Genomic DNA, 21,468 nt, shown 5'->3' on the forward strand with positions numbered 1-21,468 from the left:
TTTTGAAAGTGACCTGGAGATGAAAAGTTATAGAGTTTTATTCAGGAACAAAAGCAACACAATGAGCAACATGACAAACCTTTAAAAATAACCCACACACGCTCAACGAGAAGAAGTGTGAAGACGTCTGGTCTGAGTGGTTTGAATCATGATAACGTGATGTAAACAGGTAAAAACCAATAAAACAGATGCACTTAGTGATGCCGGATATGAGCGACCCCACCTCAACTGGTGTGAGGACATCCTTCAGAATGAAAGTCTTAAGAAGAAATACACACACAAAGAGATTTAAAGTACAAAAAAAAAAAAGGTAAACACGGCAACACATAAAAGACAAGGGAACCACTGACTGGTCTACTGTACTTGTATACCGTGTATAATAATGTCAGGCTTTCTCTGGATGACTAATCATGAAAAGCTAAGAGTGTAACATCACAGTGACTGGTTGACCTTCATCAGCCATTTTTGTTTTACAGCTTCTTGTTCTTTATCTTCATCCATCTCTCTCTCTCTCTCTCTTTCTGTCCCTCCGCCCTCCTTCTTTAAAAGGTGTGCGGCCCCACGTAAATGGAGAGTCTGAGGGCCGAGCTGCTCTGGTAGGCGCCCTGGTAGCTGAGGAGGGGGTTGACGGTCACCATCTCCAGGTCCAACGTGTACTCTCTGGGTCCAGACACGGCGCGGGCCAACACCAACATGGCGCTGATGTTGTTGATTTGCTGGCGAAGATCATATATATTAATATACATTTGTGAGGTTTGGTTTCTCAGAAGTCAGGACTGACAAACAGGGTTGGCAGCAGCTCTTACTCTGATGTAGAAGTCTCCATTTTCGTCGCCGGAGCGGATACGGAAGGTGTTGTAAGCCCCGGGAGAGACGCTGGTGGCTTGAATCTGGAAGATGTCCGACGGGACGGAGCGTTCCGATGTGATGCTCATGTAGCGGTTCACCACGGAGAAAGGCAGATCCCGACAGGCGGGTTTGTTGACCGGACACACGCAGCGGCTGAAACGGGAGCAAACGCAGTGAGAGTGGCTGCACAATCAAACTGGTTTACGTTATGAGTTAGAATACTTTTAATCTAATAGGTTTTATACAAGTGTCGTATCTAAATACATTTAATCATTTACTGAGGGGAAAAACACATTTTAACATCAGTTTAATGTCAGTAAAAGCTGTCATTGCCAGGTCTAGGGTTCTGATATAGTACATATACATATTTATTTAAGGAACTCAAACCTTCTTTTAAATTTAACCAGAGAACTTGTGGAAGTTTCACTTTCATTTCAAAGTTTATGTACAGCAGCAGCAGCAATTTCAGTTCAATGTATTTAATTACTGGGGAAAGCAAATGATTGGTGTGGTTCCCAAACTCGCCACCAGATGGAGACATTGCGGTAAGAGCGAGTATCTTTGCTTCCTTTATGTTTTTATAACCACATTTTTATGAGCATTGCGGACCACATCAGGACCTTTTCATAATGACCCTCACTTGCTGCAGATCCAACACTCTGTATTAGTGTTTTACTGTAATGGAGATTAGTCAAAAGAAAATGCTGCAACCTGGACTCATAAATGGACACTGGAGGAAAACTGGAGAGAATCCAGTTTGTACAGGCGCTAATTATAGTCTGAGGTGATGGCCAGTACATATTTAAGTAATTGGGAGAGGTTGTGTGAAGGCGTCTGTTTGCCTATGAGCACACACAGGCTTTCATTAGGTGTCACTCACTTCTCAGACACTTGTACATAAGGGTCTTGGCATCGGTTCTTGTCCACACACTGGTACCGTCCATGGATGTTGACACAGGTTTGTGTGTCAGTACACTGATGCTCACCTGTTTCACATTCATTAATATCTGCGGAGGAAAAACAACACACGGGGTAAGATCGAGAGAGGAGCTGCTGTCGAAGAGTTGGGTTGACGCTAGGACCAGAGAGAGCTTATTTTAACAGTGTTATTTATTAATTTATTTTTTGGGTGGGTGGAGGCGGGGTGCTTACCCTGGCATAGTCTGGTGCCTTGCAGCTGGTATCCTTCTGGGCACACACAGGAGAATTTCCCCGGCTCGTTGACACACTGGTACTGACACAGGTAACTGGAGTAGCTGCACTCATCAATGTCTGAACAGCCACAAATTCAGATTTCAGGTTTGAACCAGGAGCAGAAGTTGGAGCAAAGCAGCATCCCAGAGTCTGTAATATCACTGCTCTTCCTTTAAAAGATGAATCTCTCACCGTTGCACGCGAAGCCGTCCGATCCCAGCTCGTAACCCTGGTCACAGCGGCACAGGAAGGTCCCGTACGTGTTGTAACACCTCTGGGAGCACGGGGCGCCCATGTCACATTCATTCACATCTGGAAAGATAAAAGATGTAGCCGTACGAGCTTCTACGCGTGTTGTCAACCTCCAAAGTCTGAAGGACAGTAAAAGCTGCGCAGAAATCTGCTCACCGATGCAGGAGCGGTTGTTTCCTGACAGCTGGAAACCGGGTTCACACTGACAGGAGAAGGAGCCGGGGACATTAACACAGCGGTGCTGGCAGTACCTGTACCTGCACTCATCGATGTCTGACAGACAGACAGACAGACAGACAGACAGACAGACAGACAGACAGACAGACAGACAGACAGACAGACAGACAGACAGACAGTGGGGGAGAGAGAGAGACTGTCACATCCTTCCAGATAAAGGTCAAAAGAATGATGCTCTTTTTTAACTCTAACTGGAGGTTAAACTGTGTCACATGTCCATCAAACTGTTTTTGAGGCCTCGGTGAACAATCAGCGATGCACCACTTCCGCTAATCAGATCGAGCAGGTAACCAATTTACCAGAGTAGCTGGTTAATCTTGACCTGTGCGGTGATTCACACCAGGCCCGCGGGTTATTCAGGTCATTGAAACATTTCTCCCTCCTCGTACGGGGAAAGGATGAATCCTCACCGATGCACTCTGTGCCAACCTTGCGGTAACCGTCCGGGCACTGGCAGGTGAAGGCGCCCAGGGTGTTGATGCACTCCTGGCTCGGCTGACAGTCGTGCTCATCTCGCTCGCACTCGTCGACGTCTGCGCGGGGAGGTGAAGTGAGACAAGGACACAGGTGTCAGAAATGCGGTCCGGCCGAGCAAACGCGGCGTGGTTTTTCTTGGCCAGACTGAAGCGCGAGTGCTGGGGAGGGGGGGGCGTTGGTGGTCACTCTGTTGCCCACTTTTGCACCTGACAGCTGAAAATACCACCAACACCTCACCCTCCTGCGCCCCACGTAGGTTTCTCCTCACAAAACCCTCGTCTTCAGCGCGCTGCAGCTGCTCTCGTACGAAATCTTCCAAATTCCACCACTGTCTGTGCGACCGCCCCCCCGCACGGACTCATACTCACTCACACCCACGCAGACCGCAGCAGCGTGCCGCCTCCGGTCCCAACACCTGCTACCGCCACCTGTCCCCCCTCGCAAACTGTGACCGCCGACAGTAAATGTGAACAATCACGCGTGCACAAACATGCGTAATGATCACTCATCCTGTGGCCACCTGTCCACCTCCGACCCCCCCGAGGTACGAGGCAGACACTCACCCACGCAGCTGCCTCTGTCTCCCTGCGGCTCGTAGCCAGGGGGGCAGGGGTTGGTGGCGGTGGGAGCGATGGGGGGCTCTGGAGCCGGGATGACGGACGCAGATCGGGGGAGGCACAGGTACCCTCCGTAGTGGTTAAAGCATTTCATTTCCCCTTTGCAGGCATCTGGAATGGTCTCGCACTCGTTCACATCTGAGCAGAGGAGCGGAATCAGGACGCTGGCGGTCCAGAAAACACATGAGAGCGCGGATCTTACCTTTGCAGTGCTCGGTCCGAGGGTCCCAGTGGTACCCATCTGTGCATTCCTGCAGCAGAGAGGAGGAAGAAAGTGTGAGAAAACAGCACACAGGACACAACCTGCCTCTTTAAGCCAAAACCGTTGCATAATATTATTCAGAGTAAATCCCCAGTAGTGGCACATGAAAAAGAGGCAACAGGCCTGGAGCTGTTGTAGAAAAGTTGCTGAGAAATTCCAGGAATTCTGGACGAATTCACTCCAGATATTATCAAAATATCAGTGCGTGAATGAGAAAAGGGAGCCGAGTGCTCTCACGCCACCGCATGATATTAAACACAAACGGGGGTTGTAGCGGAGAAGGAGCGATGTGAAGGAGAGAGAGTCGTCCGTCCTTACCGTGTAGGTGTCACTCTCCGTGGGGGGCTGCGAAAAAGCACCGTGGAGCAGCACAGACACGCACACTGACACGCACCACAATGACACACACGCGCCCTGCATACTAACACACTGATTTACCAGAGTTTAGACAGTAACACAAAGGAAACATGCACACACTTATACACACACACACACGCACGCACACTCACACACTCGCAGCTATCAGACAGGTAGAGGAGAGAGGCGGCAGTCGTGATGTGCAGAGCGGCCGAGGAGAGTCTGAAAGATGGATACACACAAAACACACAATCAGCAGTTAGAAAAATCAGAAACACGGTGCAAAAAATAGTCCCTGCAGCTGACAGTGATTAGGCAAACGCACTCAAGACAGTTTTTCCTGAGCGGTCGCTAACGCAAACAGGCTCAGCTCAGACTGCAGCCAAACAGATTCTGCTTTGACTGGAGACGGGAGGAGAGGACGGGATCACCCTGCCAGCTAAACAACGCCGACACCGCGACGTGCTCCATCCTTCCGCTCAAATCAACAAAGTCAACAGGACAGAAATACTTGCATTTTATTGGCTCGCCGACAGGGACGGCGGTCAGGCCAAAAACGGTCAAAGCAAATGAATCCTGGACATTAACTACATATGTAAAAGCAACTTTTGCAGCCGCAGCTGCTTTGGTGTCCGTAATAAACTCAGCAGCCTGTGACCGACTAATCTCTGAGGATGCTGTAAAGGAGCATCTGTGCTGGAGGGGGAAAATATGCAGTTTTTGGTATTTAACCTTTCTGCAGTTTTTCCTTTTAAGCTTTTGCAAAAGTTCTCTTTCAAAGAGCTGTCATGGCGCCATCACACGTAAATCTAATCCACTTTCTTTTTTTGTGCGGAGGCCAGTTTGGCAAGGCCAGTAGAGTAAACACAGGTGTTAAGGTTCTGTACAGTTCATCATGTCAGACAGAGGGAGAGGCCGGCTCTTCATTCCGGGTCAGTGGATACAAAATGGAGCAAAAAAATCGAGGATCTTTATTAATTAACATCATGGTTACCTGAAATTCCATGCTAGTATGGCAGCTGGGAAGAAGAGTCTCCTTGTTTTACAACTGCTGATTGCTTAATTAGCAATTAGCATGAGGAAAGCCTGTGTAATAACTGCAGTAATAACCAAAGATTCCAAGCAGGCATCGAAATAAGGTGACATTTATGTCCTACTGGAGTCCAGCGCACATTTGCAACAGCCAAATGGTTGTGTTGGATTTGTTTTGCCGATTGTTGTGTTTCACGTCAGAGAAGCAGAAAGCCGCAGGGCAGCGAGGACTCAGACACATGACGGATGACAAGGAAGAGCGCTGTGGACTTCTCCGTGTTGAAAAGCAATAACACGGCGGTGGAGACTCGCACCGCTGGAGTACGTGACCTCTCTGAGTCGGCCCGACAGAGGCTGTACAAACAGCAAGAATGCGGCTCAAAACCGGCCAAAAACAAGTCGACCCTCAGTCTGGGGTCTGCTCCCTCGCTGACCGTGGGCAGGAGGGATGCATGGGTGTGGCCATCAAGTGGCGGTGGACCTCTGGAATGCCCGTGGCAAGGATGTGGCAGCCACTTCCCAGCTGGGATGCCCTGCCACAGCAGTGGTTCCCAGAGTATCATGTTCTGGGAAACCCCCCCATGAATTTGTATAAGATAGCGGTGCCAAACCTCCAGCCACTGCCCCCACAGTGACTCTCCTCTCCCCGCTGCGTGGGAGGACGTCAGACAATGAGGCCAAAGCGCAGGAATTCATTGTCTGGTTTTCAACTGCTCCTGATGTGGAGGAACTGGGGACGACTGTCACGGCACAGTAGCGGGGGAATGTTGCCTGGGCCAGGCTGCTTTTCGGTGTTATAAATGTGTTATTACACAAATTACATTGTTTGAGCGCTTCTCGAGTCCAAACTGAATAAATCTTCCTTTGTTTAAAATGACAAGATGGGGGAAAAAAAGAGCAAATATGCAGCAAGATGAGGTTTACAAATCCCATATGCGGAAGGGCTGTCATGTTGATATCAGGACCGCCGGGATTAATTGGGCCCAGATCCGACCTCATACAGAGCAGAGGGAGCCGGATGATCACAGGTGCTGCAGGCTTTGGGGGGTCTGTGCTACATCCTTGTTTCCAGTTGCGACACAAAAGTCATATTTTGTTCGGAAGAAGAGCAACTGGCACCAAATTTGTAAAGTACTGGAAAAGAAGCGAGCGGACACTTCGGGGGAAACCTCTGAGGAAGGAGAGGCTGGATTCTGAGTGCAGCCACCAGCACATAAACCCAGACACTGATCAGTAGAGCTGCACACTCAGCACAATTTCAAATCAGGCAGATCTTAAGAGTGACCCATGAGGGTCGGAGCCCCCCCCCCCCACACACACACACACACGGTGGGCCGGTTGGCCCCAGCTGTGGTGCTGAACCCGCGCCGGCGCCGCCTGAGCAGGTCCGTGTTCACGCTGATCCGTATCACGAGTGTTCATGAAACAAGAGTGAGGCGTAAAATGATGCCCCGCTGCTTCCGCTTGCTGTTCTAATCCCACCTGAGTGATTAAGGGCGACGACAGAGCCGTCACATATAAGGAACAGTGTATGAACCAGGAAGCCACAGTAGACCACCAGAACTCATTGCAGTGTTTTAAACTTCAGCAATTACGCTTTTAAAAAAAACAAAAAACCTGACTATTCTTTAAAACCCTGGATCTGTATTTAGCGATGAGAGGGCCGGCCTTCACAGCAGCGTTCTGTGTAGATCAAATCCTGCAGCTGGCACCTGTTTCTCTTTCAGAACTCACCCAAACCGTCTCTCTGTAGTTGTTCCTCCTCCCGAGGGTTCAAACTGAGATACAAGTGGGATGAAGTGGAAGAATTTTGCAACATACTGTAGGATAATACGTGCCCTGTGACTCAGTGCCTCTCTTCCTGTCTAACCCCCTATTATCTGACACACAGAGCCAAAAGAAAGCTCCACAGACTCTGGGCCACATTATCTCAGCTCTTGTAGGGAGCCAAGTTGAGCTGGGAGAGAATGGTGCGACTGTGACATGTAAACGTGGCCAAGAGTCACGTCTCACCTTTAAAACTCCCTTTTAAACACCCTCAGACGCTGCTGTTGGATACACATGTGTTCATACGTGGACACTAAGGAAGAGAAGGAAAACTCACGGATGGTTTTGGGGAGGGGGGGGGTTCCAGCCGGATCTCCCGTCTCGGTTCGTGGGTGTCGTCTGGCCGGCTGCGGTCGTCCCAGCTGGCCTGTCCTACAGCAGTGGTCCCTTAAACTCCCGCCTGCGTGACCCTGAGAGAGTGAGTGAGGAGCCCGACAGCTGGAGCAGCTGAACACATGAGGGAGGGAGGAGAGTAAGAGACCAAGAGGAGAGCGAGGGACAGCCCATTCTTGCCCCCCCACATACATCCCTCCCTTCCTCCCTCTGGCCCCCCTGTGCTGCCATCCTTCACTCTCACCCCCCCCCCCCCCTTCCGTCTCCCTGACCCCCCAGGATGAAAATTCCTGGTCTCTGGCCCAAAAAAAAACCCAAATTCCAAATGCATCCAAATCGCAGGCGAAACAACACACGGATTCGCACACTTGGCCCCCCCATCCTGAACAAAATTACCCCCTCTTGCTGGTCCCATAACACACCTGGTTTCATTTAAACCAAAGCTCCCTCACCCCTCCCTACTCCCATTTACCCCCCATCTATCTATACTTACCTTCCCCCATCTTTTCCTTTTTTCCATAAGGCAACTAAAGCCTTCGCTCTCGTCCAGCCTGAGATGCAGGATATTTATAGCCGGCAGAGAGAAGTTAATGGAATGTGGACAAAAATTAGAGAGTGGAAGACAGAGAGAGAGTGTGTGTGTGCGTGTGCGTGCGTGCGCGTGCCTGTGTGTGGAGACCTCTTCGGAAAATTTGTCATCTCGTTTCGCAGAATAAAGCGCTGGTGTTTTAAAGACAAATATTTTTTCTGACCAACGCACCAACTTTACTGTTGTGAGCGTGCATGACTAATGCGTGAGTGCGTGTACGACTGCTCCCACTGAGGACGGATGTGTTGCAAAACGAGATCCGAGATGTTGCTTAACCCACATCGGGAGTTTGGGCCTGACTCAGCACGGTCACACACCAAGGTCACCCCCTTTGTGTCTCCCCTGGAAAGTAAAAGCCGCACGATTAAATCATCGCGGGCCTGCTAATGCAGATTTGGGGCCTCGTAAATCAAACCTGAGGAGAAGCGCTGTTTACATTCACCGATGTCACAATCGTGATGAATCACAGCAGTGTTTTTCTCCCGTGTTGCTGGAAGAAAAGAGCTTTTCTTAACCTCAGCTTGTTTATCTGTCCAGAGTGGTGGCAGAGATGGCAGCTGTCTTTATAGGGAATGTTGTTAAAAGTCACACTAAGGACCCCCCCAGCTGGATAAACCTCCTCCTACCCCCTGGTTAGTCCTTTATTCCAGTGACCACACAGATGCCACAAGATGTGTCTGGACATCCATGTTCTCCCTCATCTTCCTGCTTTTTAGCTTCCTGTCACATTTAGAAACAAAATCAATCCTGGCTTTGGTTTGGGCAGAAGATAAATAAAGAGTTAACGGGGTTTGTTTTCATTTAAATTTGTCCATTTTATTTAAAAATTTAATGTACAGACATGAGTGCAAATGGGAAGAATGTGACTGCAGATTGATCAAAACTAGACACAATGGAGGGGCCGCTATAATCGGGTGTGAGGAGGGGGAACAGAGGCGAACCAGAAAGGAAGACGCTTTAGTCGTGGTACATTTTGAAGATGCAGCTTTTGACGACACCCATGTATCTGTCCCACACAACCTGGTGTCTGAGGGGCAGAAAAGAGAGACAGAGAGGGAGCGCACGGTAAGTGAAAACAGCAACGCAGTACTGAACTGTTATGACAGACTGTTGTTATGAAATCTGGTGAAGGAGGCGATCTTTGCTTATTCAGTGTATGAATATCTCTTTGTTAGGCTCAAAGTGGTGCAGCGCTGTGCAAACCTTTAACTGCATTCCTGAGTGTACGCAGGAGAAACAAGGTGACTACAGTCTCAGGAACCAGCGCTGAGACGGGGTGACACCCACTGGTAGAACAGCGACGTCAATATTAGAGCCAAACCCGCCACTTTCATAAATGACTGCGATTTATTAGATTACTGGGCAGGTTTATCCAAAACACTCGACAGAATCCTGACTGTATTTCAATGTGTCACCGGCTCTAAAATAACAACTGACGAGAGATCGGTGTCAGTTTAAAGAAATAGAAATGTCAGAGACTCACTTGAATGTGTCGAGTATGTGTGCACAGTTGGTGTAGTGAGTGAGGTACAGTCTCATGTCTGCTGCTGTCCAACGGTCCGAGCGACACGGTTCAATAAACTGAGGGAGGGGGAAAAAAAGTAGGTTGGGGTGATGTTACGTCACCTCAGACAGACGTTTACACCAGAAAACAAAGTATATACCTTCTCTACGAGGTCAATGAAGAAATCTCTGACATCCTTTGTGTTGGTTAACTTGGCAGCTATGTTGACGAGTCCTCTGGAAAGGTTCTTTAATTACCAGATTTACATTATTTTTCTTCTCTTTGAATGTCCATTTGCAACAGTTACATTAAGGTTTAGCTGGAAGGGACTGCATCTCACCTTGAAGTTAGCCTCCATCTCAGTAAACGATTTAGTCTTTCCTCTGAGAGCTCCACACACCAAACTGAAGAGCAGCAACAACACAGAAAAATCAGGAGAAAATTTAATTCTTACATTCAGTGTTTTTTCTCCCTGACAACAAGGTATTTGTTTTTTTTTCCTTGGTACCTTTTGTGTTGATCCAGCAAATCCTTGTCATTGATTAAGATCTTTAACTCTTTCAGTTCTTGTAAAAACTCCTTGTCAAGATCCACATCCATGTCCTCGACCATGTTATCTACAAATAAAAGCTGTTATTATGCTCATAATTTGCAGACACAGAAATCTCTATTCCTCTGAGCTCTTATGGAGAGGTTATAAACGTGAAGGCCCTCTGGTGGCCACTGCCGGTCATTAAGCCTCTAAACATCATAACACACTTACACACCACTGCTCTTATGCAAGACACTACTTTTCTGGCACTTATTTTCCCACAGAGATATCAGTGCTTTTATTAACTCTTCACTCCTTTCTCTAATCAAAATGTCTCTTCACTCTGCAAGACTCAAACTAAGATAAATTAAGAGGGATAGTTTCTCTCCATATTAACCAGTTAAAAACTGTGTGCATTCTTTATACCTATACATCTGTGTGTGCACCAAAGGAACCAGCTGAAATAACTCACCAACAGCCCCAACAGTCCAGCTGCTGATAAGCTGTCCAGCACAGAAAGCAAAGTCCTGAAAAGTGAGATACTGCAGCTTTCTTTTCCCTGTCTCAAAGCGGTTGTTGGCAAAGAAAACAATGGCGGCGTAATCCCTGAAACAGGCCAGAGAAAGAGATATTTGAGGTCTGAACGTCATAAAAGATGAATGCAACTTTAGTGAAAGGGTAAAATGCAAACATAAAAAACAAGTTTGGCCATATCAATGACCCAATAGATCTGAATGGATCTGGTGACTGGTCTGGTGATTTACCTTGAGAGTTTGTCAGACAGAAGAAAATGCTGATGTATGTTCTCCACCAGGGGTCCTTTGAGCTCTTCCACCACTTTAAATACACGTTTGAAGTTGTCGAACTAAAATATATAGATACATTTAAAAGTCAAGAAGGTATTCCAATCAAACACTGGAAAAATTGTATAAAAAAATAAAATATTGTACAGAGTAAAGCTGCTTCAACTCATATTTTATGTTTTCATTGTACAGATTTTAGAATACGATTCTACCATCAATAATCTCTATAAAACATGATTTATTGTTGTGAAATTACCCAAATTATTCAATCTGAGGTTAACAGAATACACGGGGTGAGTAGCAACAGTCTGTTAGATCAAAAATGATTCAAAAGCTGCCCTGTTGTGTTTTTATTGACAGTTTCTCAACAAGTGACATAAATTAAGGAGGCTGCCGATCTCACTACTAGCAGTGAGCTTTTCAAAACTAGTAAAACACCTGTCGATGTGGCATTTACAATGGAATTACCTGTCGCCTGCAGCTTTTCAGCGTCACATTTGTCTTAGCGCTGATATCATCAAGGTCTTTCTTGGTTCCTTTGGAGAGCTTCTTTCCCAAAATCTCACGAACAAATGCATCATCAAAAGCGTAGTATCTTTAAGAGAGAAAAATGAATACTCCGCATAAATGCTGACGATGTCTAAAATGTGATGAACCTTGAAGGCTGACAACATCTGACAACATTTTTACTGCACCTCTCGATGAGGGTGGCTTGTAGATGAGGTGGAATCTGGAACAGAAGCTGGTTGCCTAGTTTAGCAGGGCTGTACAGCAAACGCTCACACATCTGGAAAGTCCTATATTGGTCCATTGTGTCACTCAGCAGAACATCTGCACTTGCCTCACACTCCTCCATCACTCCTCCTTCCATTCGTACCTTTACAGCATCATTCACTACGAGACAATCCATACCATAATAGTTCAACAAACGACGACCCATGTTAGGGTAGTTTAGCAAATATTTAATATAAATGTAAGAATTTTGCCTTTATTTGTTTCACAAGTGATTTAGTTTTGTGTCAGTCTGTGTTTATAAAATAGCAATAGCATCCAGTTATACTCCAACATACCTGTATATCCATCCAACCAGAGCTGGTAAACCTCCTCATCCATAATGGTGGTGTTTCCCACGAACACATCAAGCTCCACGGACATCTGTGCGGAGGTCAGAAGAGGATATAAGGATAATTAGCAGACATTTACCTTGAAATCTGCACGAAGGATCAGGTCAACGATATTAAATCTGAAACACGGCTACTGCGCCAGTAACCTTTACCTTGTTTTGAGTCTTGGCTAACAAGTTCCAAATACGATCCTACAAATACTACGACAGAAAATATACTTTAAGGTCTAACATCTAGGATGTTTAAGCAGAAACCCCACTCTCATTGTGCTGTGTTTCGAAACGCATCTACTCTTCCGTTAGAGGCTAATGAAAATGCTATTTGAGTCGCAAAATAAATTGGCTTTAGCAGAGTGGATTAGCGGATTTACGATTGTACCATAAAATGATTTTTAAAATGTCAAAAAAAATGTCACCAGATAGCACCCAGATAGTTAACATGTAGTTTAAAAAAAAGAAGAACAAGACGTGTATTCAATTTTAGCTCCACTACAGTCCTGGAAGTTCAGAGTGTCAACAACAGCAGTGTTCGAACACGGACTTCCGGTATCGTTACGTCACCGGAAATGATCCCATGCGCCGTTAAAACAAAAATAGACACTAAATATGTTGCTAAAACGTATAAAATAAGTAAGTAAAGTAAGTAAACGTGAGCACCAAATAAACGATGTATAACTTTGATTGAATGTTTTATTTTAGCCGAATGTGTTGAGATTTAGTGAAAATCACAATTCTATTTCATCACAGCTCTAACTAAAGGTTATACCCCGAAGCCTGAAATTTATCTTACCGAAAAGCTACATAAATGTAGGAAGTGCACATAAATATCAATAATATACAAAAGAAAAGAAATATGTATGCAAATATATATTTATTTATCTAAAACCAATAGACACCCTGAATTTTCTGGCATGCTTTGGTGAACCACTTAAACAAAGATTAAATCATGAATAGATGTTTTCCTTACATTGTTATCAAATGACTTTACATTCATTCTGTATGCCTTGTATGTAGATGCATTTAAATCTAGAACATCAATTTGGAAGTAAATAAATGTAATTTTTTTGTTAGCAGCCTTTATCACATAAGAGAGAAGTACAGCCAATTGTATGTAGATTATGTAAAAAATCAAAATTTAGACCTATGAGTGGGCATTACGAGGGCTATAAGAAACTTGAAATGGTCTTTAAGATGACACTTGTTTTTTTATTAGTTTTTGTATTGGTCTGTGATACAAACCCTAGAATCATCCTCCCATTTCACATTGCTTACTGCGTGCAAAGGCCTCAATCTGTTCTTTTCATCTGGCCATTAATCTAAATAAATCCCTCCAAATCCCTCTCCTCGCCCTCCCTTTCTTCGTTTCTGCATGCGTCCTTTAAAACAGACAGCACCAGGGAAAACGTGACTTTTTGTGGGATCTCTCGCTGCAACTCAATGGACGTGTTTCCATGTATGACACCCTGATTCCACCCCAGGCTCCCCTTTGCACTGTTAACACCCTGCATTGTTGTGGCCTCAGAGAAACAATAGAGGTGGGACAGCGGGCGGAAGGATGTGGCTGAATGCCCCAGCACAGATATGGGGAGGAAAATGCCTGCAATCACACTTTCCGTCAATGACATTTAAAATTAAAAAAAAGACGTAAATGACTACAAAACCTGAATTATTTGTTACCCGTACGTGTCCCTGTTTATTTTTTAATGTTCACAGCGTGACGTGATAAAATATATGTCAGGATAAACCAAACGGGGGCGCTCGAGCTCTTTTACTGTCAAAGCACATTGATCTTACTCCAAACTTTAAGACTGATGGTTTTCATAATTTATCACAGATGACTGTGAGTCACTTTAACTGGGCTCATTGACCAGGTCGATTCTATTTTGCAGTTTGGGAAGGGAAAGTGTGGTGATCTGAAAGCTGCTGGAAACCTCAAAGGAAACCACAATCATTTCAGATTACCATCTGTCAAAGCACCATTACCGGGAAAGACAACTTCCGGATACATATATTTAAAAATGACACACAATGATCGGTGGATTGTGTGTTTTGTAATGTTAGTGAGAATGACCTAACATTAATGCTATTATGAATTAAAATGATATAATGAGGATCAACAAATGCAGATCTGATATGGTTTTAAAGAGCACGCCTGGATTGAAGCTCTTATTCTGTATGTTCAAAGTACCTACTTCCGGTTGCACATACAGTAACTTGGCTATGACGCTTGACGCGCAGTTTTCTGCTGAACGGACTCATAGCGGTGAAAGTGGTGGAGGCGGACATTGTTGTTTTTAACTGTCCGGCCTCAGATGATGAACACAGGCGAAACACCCATTTTAACGCGGTGAAGGGCGGAACGTTTTGCTGTTTTTAATCCAAGGGGGGAATCGTTTGTGAAACAAAAGCTGCTCCACCGCACCACTCACCCTCCGGCGCGACGGGAGTTCATTCAGCCGAGACGTGCGGGAACAACAGCTCGATGAGCCGATGCCAGCGACGTTGAAAATCACAACATCTGCAGGGTGTGCATCCGCTAGATCAAACCTCTGTGGCTCGATGGGACTTTTTTTACGCGCTTAAGAGAACCCAAAATTAGGCGACCGCCGTCTTCAAAACACAGCAAAGAGCAGGTAAAACAAGCACAGTTGCATTTTATAGGCCTTCCGAGAGCGCAGGCTCAAAGCAAAAAAGATGACAGATTGACGTTAACGGTGCTCTTTCGTACGCCAGCTCATCCAGGCATTAACCTTCGGAGGACAATCACAGAAAATTTCAGCGTGGGAACAAAACGGCAGCGCCTTAGAGAACGCAATCTGATTAAATACATCACATGTTTCTGCCTTGCTTTTGCCTTTCTGGCCTGCTGTCGTGATTGCACACACAACATCTGGAGCGCACAGATGGAGACGAGGATGTGATGCCCGTTTCCCGAATCGAACATCCAGCCACATCTCAGTGTTTTTCCTAGTTTCTCAGGTATTTTATTGGAGGTGCGAGATCATATCGCTGGAGATGAGCAGCGAGAGCGAGATAATAAACAGAGAACTGTCAAAGATGTCGGACGATGATTTGCTGGCGTGCTCCAAAGAGGAGCTGGTGAGCCGGCTGCGTAAAGAGGAATCGGATAAAATATCGGCTCTCATCCAGCGAGGGCGGCTGATAAAAGAGGTAAACAAACAGCTGCAGGGACACCTCCTCGAAATCAGGGAACTGAAAGTCATCAATCAGCGCCTACAGGAGGAGAATGTGGAGCTGCGGGATCTCTGCTGCTTCCTTGACGACGACCGGTTGAAAGTGAAGAAGCTGGCCAGGGAATGGCAGCTGTTCGGCCATCACGCCGCCAAAGTGATGCGGGAGGACCTGGGCGGGTATTTGAAAAAGCTGGCAGACCTGGAGCGCATGCAGGACGGATTAGTGAAGGAAAACCTGGACCTGAAGGAGCTCTGCCTGGTCCTGGAGGAGGAGTGCGTCAGCAGGAGTGACTCTAGCCCAGGAGGCTCCACCGAGCTCAACCTGCCCTGCATGGTAGCCCGGGACCTCGGGGACGGAAGCTCAAGCACAGGCAGCGTGGGGAGCCCAGACCAGCTCCACCTGGTGTGCTCGCCTGACGACTGATGATGGGTTCACCTCCACAATAGGGCTTTTCTGACGCACGGTGAACCTGACTGACCCGTTTGAGACTTTGTGACAGTAGAAACTACATTGGTGCAGAAGCGTTTGGACCTATTGAATGCTGCCAAGACGTGTGCCACTAGGTTTCAGAGATTCTACCACGAGACACCTTCAGGACTTTACAAAGACATTTAATAAGTGTTTATGATTATGTCGCTATGTTTTACAGTTGTTGGTTGTTTTTTTTTTGCTTTCTCCACTTCTCTTCTGAAGAAACTCATTTTCAGTTGTCTGTTAATGAAGAAATGGGACCAGAAAGTAGGTCACATCTATAAATTTATCTCATGCACTGGACTAGACTACACTGGTAAAAGCCTTTTTTCTATTGCACTGGACGACATTATCCCGGATCTTTAAATCGCAGGTTTAAAGATCGGTTTAAATCCAGTTATGAGCCATATTTAGTTAACTGAGTACCAACAGCACTGAAATGAGTTGTGATAAAAGGAAAAAAAGAAACAATTTGATAATTGCTTTTGCTATAGACCCAATAACGTGTAGTATTTCATGCACTCTGTTCCTCAGGATAGGATTGGAGTGCCATATGTGCATGATGATTGTCACGGTTTGTGCGTTCCGGGTCTGTTTCTAAGCGGGCCGGTGTGAGGGGGTTTTACTGTTGTCGTGCATTAACACACGTGTGTGAGACCCTGGGCAGAGCCAGCACACTTGTTGAGGGCTTGGATCAGACGTGATCGTTGTTTTTGGACCTCGAGAAACTTTTAAAACTAGAATCTCTTTGTATTAAACTGGAAGGTTTGCAAGTCTAACACGGTTTAATTTTAACTGTATGATTTTCTTTCTGTTGTTGTTGTTGACGGTCGATTAGCATATCACACAGATTGTTTGCGTTGACTCTAAGCCTCTTCTGTAACTCCTGCTTTGTATTTCCCACGCCACATTAGTGATTATCTTAACTGCGCCCCTTTCTCTCGGTTTATGTGTTAACGCTAGCTTTACTAACAGATTTCAGTTGTAGGTGACGCACACACGTTTTTATTTTGTCCTTAGCTGTTCTGCTGGTGGGCTATGCTCGTAGTGCATCGAAGAGCTTTAAATACAGTCGGTATGACACTCTGCGCTGTCCTGACCTTTCTTTGTCTCCAACTTTTGAAAAGCACTGTTTACATTCGCACGCGACCAAATGAAATATCGATCTCTGTGCCTATCGACCGGCCTTGATTGATGAACCCTCCGCGTCCTACAGACTTTATGGAGGTTCATCAGTTTTATTTATGGACGGCTGCTAGCACAGGCGGCACAGCTTCAGAGGGTACTGATGCTTTTATCTACTTAGTTTTGCACCAACGTCCTTTAATAGCAGCGTGAACGTGGACTCCTTCCTCCCCCGCTCTCCAGATCACCATCTGACTGGCATCCCATCTCTGTGTCGCTCTCTGACCCCTTTTCAGCAGCGTTCCCTCACTTATGGATTAATCAGAACCACATTCATCTCAGTCCGGTGGAAAAATGGAGCGTTCACATTTTCGGAGTTTTCCACTTTTGTTGCCGCCATTGAGCCTTTTAGCTGACGGTTAGGCTCCAGCTGACGTAGCATCGCTGCCCCTGGTGTTTACTTTCTTAATCTTTTAAGCTGCGTAAAGTCAGAAAATAAATTATTTTCCTCCTAGGGACAAAGGTTAAGGTTTAAAAGTATCTGTTTTCTATCAACAGCGAGGCAGTGAGGTAACGTTCACGTTAGCTCAAGTGGAAAATGGTTTCACGTTCTCTGATTTATTCCCTGGTTTAATTCCAGTGTCTTTAATCTAACGCCAGCCTCACCTTCTGCATTTAGTACAATAATACTACAACGCACAGCTTCCACAGCTATAAATCTGTTTTTAATTTTAGTTGCGTAGTACAGTCCTTGAAAAGATTACAGCCGGGCACTGCCCAGTGAAACTGCGACTTTGTCAGAGGCAAACATTACCAAAAATATATTACACTCTTAGATAAAATAAATACACAATGATGTCATCTGTATTAACTCCTATGGCCCAGCCTTAGTGGTCAATAAATTGCATAGACAATATTAAGTTTCTTAAAAAGATTTCTACAAAAATAAGGACCATTAATTGGTTAGCGCTAGTTCCCTTATAGTGACAAAGCTTCTTACTTCACACAGCGTAACAGTGTAACAGGTCTTTGAATCCAGCATGAGACTGGATTATTGCAGTTAATATATTATTGATAGAGGTATTAATTATCTATTATTATACTCCATATGCAGTGCTTTCCTACAAGACCTCACCCATTTTAGCTGACAGGCAAGCAAAATATCATGCATGGAAATTAGAAAGAGTGTAACATTCATTTCTGGATAATGACTCTGATCTCTAAATGGAATGAACCGCATGCACAAAGTTCACTATGAAATCACAAAGCAACGTTTCCCGGGTCGATTCACACGTGCGCGACCGGGCTGCCCGTCACAGGCTGAGGATGGTCGGGGAGTGCAGGGAGTGGTCTGACTGGTCCCCGCTGCTGCTGCTGCGGCGGTGGGCGATCCCGCAGGGCTCGTGGGCGTGAGGCTGTGAGGAGCCACCCTGCTGGGATGAAGAATGGGATGCACTGGTTTCTGTCGGTGCAGATGGGTAGGTGAAAATCATTCCAACGGTGAAGGGCGTGAGAGAGGGGGTGGATATGAGCACTGGGGTGTGGAGCGACTCTGATTCGCTGTTTTGAGCTGAGGAGGAGGACGTGACGGGCTTGCTTGGGATGGTTATCTTTGGTTTGGGCTTCTCCACCTTCGCTGGTAACGTGGTGGATGGGCCAGGAACCTCTGGGTCCTCTCTCTCCATTTTGATGCCCAAAGAAGATATTGTTGGAACTGGATCCGAATCCGAATCCGAGTCTCCAAGTTTACAAATTGGACGGTGGGCCTCCAGGACCAGCTCCAGCTTGTCCTTCTCCTTCTGTAATCCTGCTATTTCCTTCTGTAGGCGTGACTTTTCATCCTCCAGCTGGTCGGTCTCCTGCAGGGCGGAGAAAAATACAGGTTAAAGGGCGTTTTGAATCTGAGGTGCTGCGTTCATGAGCGTGACGTTCACTCACGTTTTGGAGAGTTTCGGTCAACTCCCGACGGCGATTTCGACATTTGGCTGCTGCCATTTTATTCCTCTCCCTTCTTATTCGACGCCTCTCCAATTCTTCTGCCGAAAGCTTGGAGAAATGAGAACATTTAGGGAGCATTACACAGAGCCCGGTGGGGAAACTGTTCAGATTTAGACGCGTCGGGATTCCGCCGGAGGCACCGTGACACCGGAGAAACACCGCCACCGTGTGGGCGCCCTGAGTCACCGCAATCATCACAGCTGGACCATTTTGTAACAAACGCTCTTTTACACCTTCGTAGCCTCCCAACTTCACCCGAAGCCCTACTGAATATTTGCCATTGACCCAATATTTCCCGCCCTTTCTGCGCGGTGAGTCACGTTCTGGCCCCTGTGGTGACTCAGGTGTGACTCACGTGCCCTGTGAGTCACATGACAGTCCACTTCCTGTACCACCAGGGAAGGACACAACTGTTACAGGGCTGTGAGCCAAGCAGTGTGCTCTGGCGGCGCTACCCAATGTGGTGATGGGTGTTGAATTATCTTGTTCCAACATGGAGACATTACGCTAAGTCAACACTGAGTCAAAGTCAACATCAAAGAGCATGAACAGAGAAAATGTTCTGTCCTGAAGGTGGCGAGGGAATGGCGAGATAAAGAAGGAGTAAAACTAGCTCATTTTTTCACATTTCCTTGGGATTTGGAAGGCTTAACGCGCAACCAGTTGTCTCATTCAGCCACACAGGATGTTTAGTGAACTTGCGAGCTCCACGCCTCACGGCCTCCGGTCCCTCTAAGAATCAAAGGTTTCTTTCATAAAAAGAACTCCTGCCTTACATGTTCATCATTGCGGCGCCTCGTGGAAGCTGGTGCGGCTGCCCTTATCACCCCTGGTCTGAGGAGATGGGAGTGAGAAGGCTGTGGGCACAGCGGATGTGCCCCCGGGAGGGTCGGGTAAGGAGGTGCTGGAGATCTTGAAGGACCCGGTGGTGGATGCATGAGGGAGGGCTGGACCAGCCACTGAAGGTCCTGATTGGTTGTGATGGCATTGAGGCTGGGTACAAACTGACTGCTGCTAGCCATCGTAAACTTCTGAATGGAAAGAAAATGACAAGACAAAATGAAAGAAAATAAGGTTAACCTAAAGGAAGCACGTGGGAGGTTTACTGAGGTCTAATTTTTTTTTTTTTTTTAAAGACTAATATCATATTGTACATGTAGGATATAGAACAATGTATTATATACGTAACAATTGCACTAAAACACCTAAAGGAGTGCAATATATTGAGAAGGGTACTTCACATAGTGAGTCTGTGATTGAATGAAACCTACCTGCTCCTGTGTGGCTGAAGTGCCGGTGTTTCCCAGTGAGCTGGTCCCTGACACGCTGCCCGTGTACGGAGGGTTGCCTCGCCCTTGATTCCCAAAGTTTCGATACATCCTTTCTGTTTTGGTTTTTTAAAGAAAATAAAATTGATTCCAGTCGGGGCTATATAGCTGTCAGACCTCACGAAATTAGTTACAGATTTAATCCTGTGTGTGATTTCAAACTTGGGGTAAGCCCACCTTATTGCGGTAAATCGGTAGAGTCCAAAAGGGTGCCTTTCCAAGGGGTGAAACAGGAAGAAAATAGCTCCTCGGTATTTCCTTAAATCGTCCGAAAACTCTATAAAACTCTTTTTAGCACATCTTCACTTCCTTAGTCGGTGATCCAGAAGCCAAAGTCTGGGAATGATTGTGAGGTTGTAAACTCTTAAAGTGGTACGAAAGGTTCACCACGCCCCTCCAGTTACGGGAAATAGTGTTGTCTGGAATCTCTCACCAATGAAACCACGTGGAATGACGTCATTCACCATATATGGAGAGAGTTTCCTCCTGAGAGCGCTCGGGATTCCTTGAACAGAAAAAAATAATATTTTTCACTGACTGTTTTTCTGTGGTTAAAAAGTTTTAATAATTTCCTGCTCCAGTGGAAGTACACTACTGTTTCAATAACAGCACATGTCGTATTTTACCCCCATAACGTGGTGTTAAAAAAAAAAAAGTAGGGGGGGGGGATCAAGGTATATCAAATGCTGTGCTTGAAACTCGATAATTTAATGTAAACGGGTATTTACAAAGCTGAACTTAGAATAGAGTGATTAACCAAACCTGAAATTTTGAAAATAGTGGCGATTATTTTAAGTAGTAGATTTTAAGATAGCGTTGAATATTACAAATAATCTCGTTTAGCAATTTAATTCAGGGGGTTGGAATTTAAATATGATGTAAAGCAACGTACAAAGTGTACTTTATATTTTTAGACTGCTCAGAGGTATGAAATACAGCATGTTACTAGTTAAACTGCGGGCACAGCTGTGCCCAGAAGTGTTTTGGCTCACTCTCACTTTAAAAAAGCGCACCATTGTAGACATGCTTGTGAAGATGAGTCAGGCCAGAGTCACAAAGCCACTCAATTATTTCACCATCTGCTTCAACGCATGTTTTTCACTTTCAGGCACAATCTAAACCCTAGTACTGATTTAAAAAAAGAAAAACTCATGTTGTAGCTTCAGTATACGCTTAGTGGGACAAAACAGCTGCTGACTCTGCAGTCCCTGAGGACAGACTTCCCAGCAGAGGTGGATTTAGTCAAGCGGCTGACCTTTGAAGGGGTCATGTTACTGCTAATTGATCTACAAAAGAAAAATACAAGGAAGATGTAGATTCAAACACACATCATTTTAGCGCCTTAAGTCTTTTCATGCCTGAT

The 21,468-nt window shown here is 45.8% G+C and overlaps 4 protein-coding genes across 6 annotated transcripts; 1 reads left to right on the forward strand and 3 right to left on the reverse strand.

The window, feature by feature from the left end:
* efemp2a (EGF containing fibulin extracellular matrix protein 2a) lies at positions 1-7,611 on the reverse strand. Its single transcript, XM_003970168.3, has 11 exons — positions 7,382-7,611; positions 4,207-4,467; positions 3,829-3,877; positions 3,573-3,764; positions 2,943-3,065; positions 2,452-2,568; positions 2,236-2,355; positions 2,002-2,121; positions 1,730-1,856; positions 807-1,002; positions 1-716 (listed from the first exon to the last, which is right to left on the reverse strand). Exons 2-11 carry the CDS (start codon positions 4,306-4,308, stop codon positions 543-545), a joined length of 1,320 nt encoding a protein of 439 aa, XP_003970217.1. The 5' UTR covers positions 4,309-4,467; positions 7,382-7,611; the 3' UTR covers positions 1-542.
* Positions 7,612-8,820: 1,209 nt separating this feature from the next.
* Positions 8,821-12,541, reverse strand: fibpa (fibroblast growth factor (acidic) intracellular binding protein a). Its single transcript, XM_003970169.3, has 11 exons — positions 12,142-12,541; positions 11,936-12,020; positions 11,561-11,759; positions 11,334-11,460; positions 10,827-10,927; positions 10,535-10,668; positions 10,039-10,147; positions 9,871-9,934; positions 9,691-9,777; positions 9,510-9,607; positions 8,821-9,053 (listed from the first exon to the last, which is right to left on the reverse strand). Exons 2-11 carry the CDS (start codon positions 12,018-12,020, stop codon positions 8,984-8,986), a joined length of 1,074 nt encoding a protein of 357 aa, XP_003970218.1. The 5' UTR covers positions 12,142-12,541; the 3' UTR covers positions 8,821-8,983.
* A 1,681-nt stretch (positions 12,542-14,222) lies between these two features.
* ccdc85b (coiled-coil domain containing 85B) lies at positions 14,223-16,742 on the forward strand. Its single transcript, XM_011610467.2, has 2 exons — positions 14,223-14,621; positions 14,722-16,742. Exon 2 carries the CDS (start codon positions 15,004-15,006, stop codon positions 15,604-15,606), a length of 603 nt encoding a protein of 200 aa, XP_011608769.1. The 5' UTR covers positions 14,223-14,621; positions 14,722-15,003; the 3' UTR covers positions 15,607-16,742.
* Positions 16,743-17,482: 740 nt separating this feature from the next.
* fosl1a (FOS like 1, AP-1 transcription factor subunit a) lies at positions 17,483-20,555 on the reverse strand. 3 transcript variants are annotated; one of them, XM_029847230.1, is made up of 5 exons: positions 20,539-20,555; positions 20,049-20,441; positions 19,554-19,808; positions 18,718-18,825; positions 17,483-18,638 (listed from the first exon to the last, which is right to left on the reverse strand). In XM_029847230.1, the coding sequence occupies exons 2-5, from the start codon at positions 20,154-20,156 to the stop codon at positions 18,093-18,095; spliced, it is 1,017 nt and encodes a 338-aa protein (XP_029703090.1). In that variant the 5' UTR covers positions 20,157-20,441; positions 20,539-20,555; the 3' UTR covers positions 17,483-18,092. The 3 variants fall into 3 exon arrangements, with proteins under 3 accessions (XP_029703090.1, XP_029703091.1, XP_029703089.1); XM_029847231.1 differs by lacking the exon at positions 20,539-20,555 and having other exon boundaries at positions 19,554-19,805; positions 20,049-20,161; positions 20,283-20,502; XM_029847229.1 differs by lacking the exon at positions 20,539-20,555 and having other exon boundaries at positions 20,049-20,161; positions 20,283-20,500.
* Between the last annotated feature and the right edge of the window lie 913 nt (positions 20,556-21,468).

Source organism: Takifugu rubripes, chromosome 14, assembly GCF_901000725.2.
Source record: "Takifugu rubripes chromosome 14, fTakRub1.2, whole genome shotgun sequence".
Lineage (NCBI taxonomy): Eukaryota > Metazoa > Chordata > Actinopteri > Tetraodontiformes > Tetraodontidae > Takifugu > Takifugu rubripes.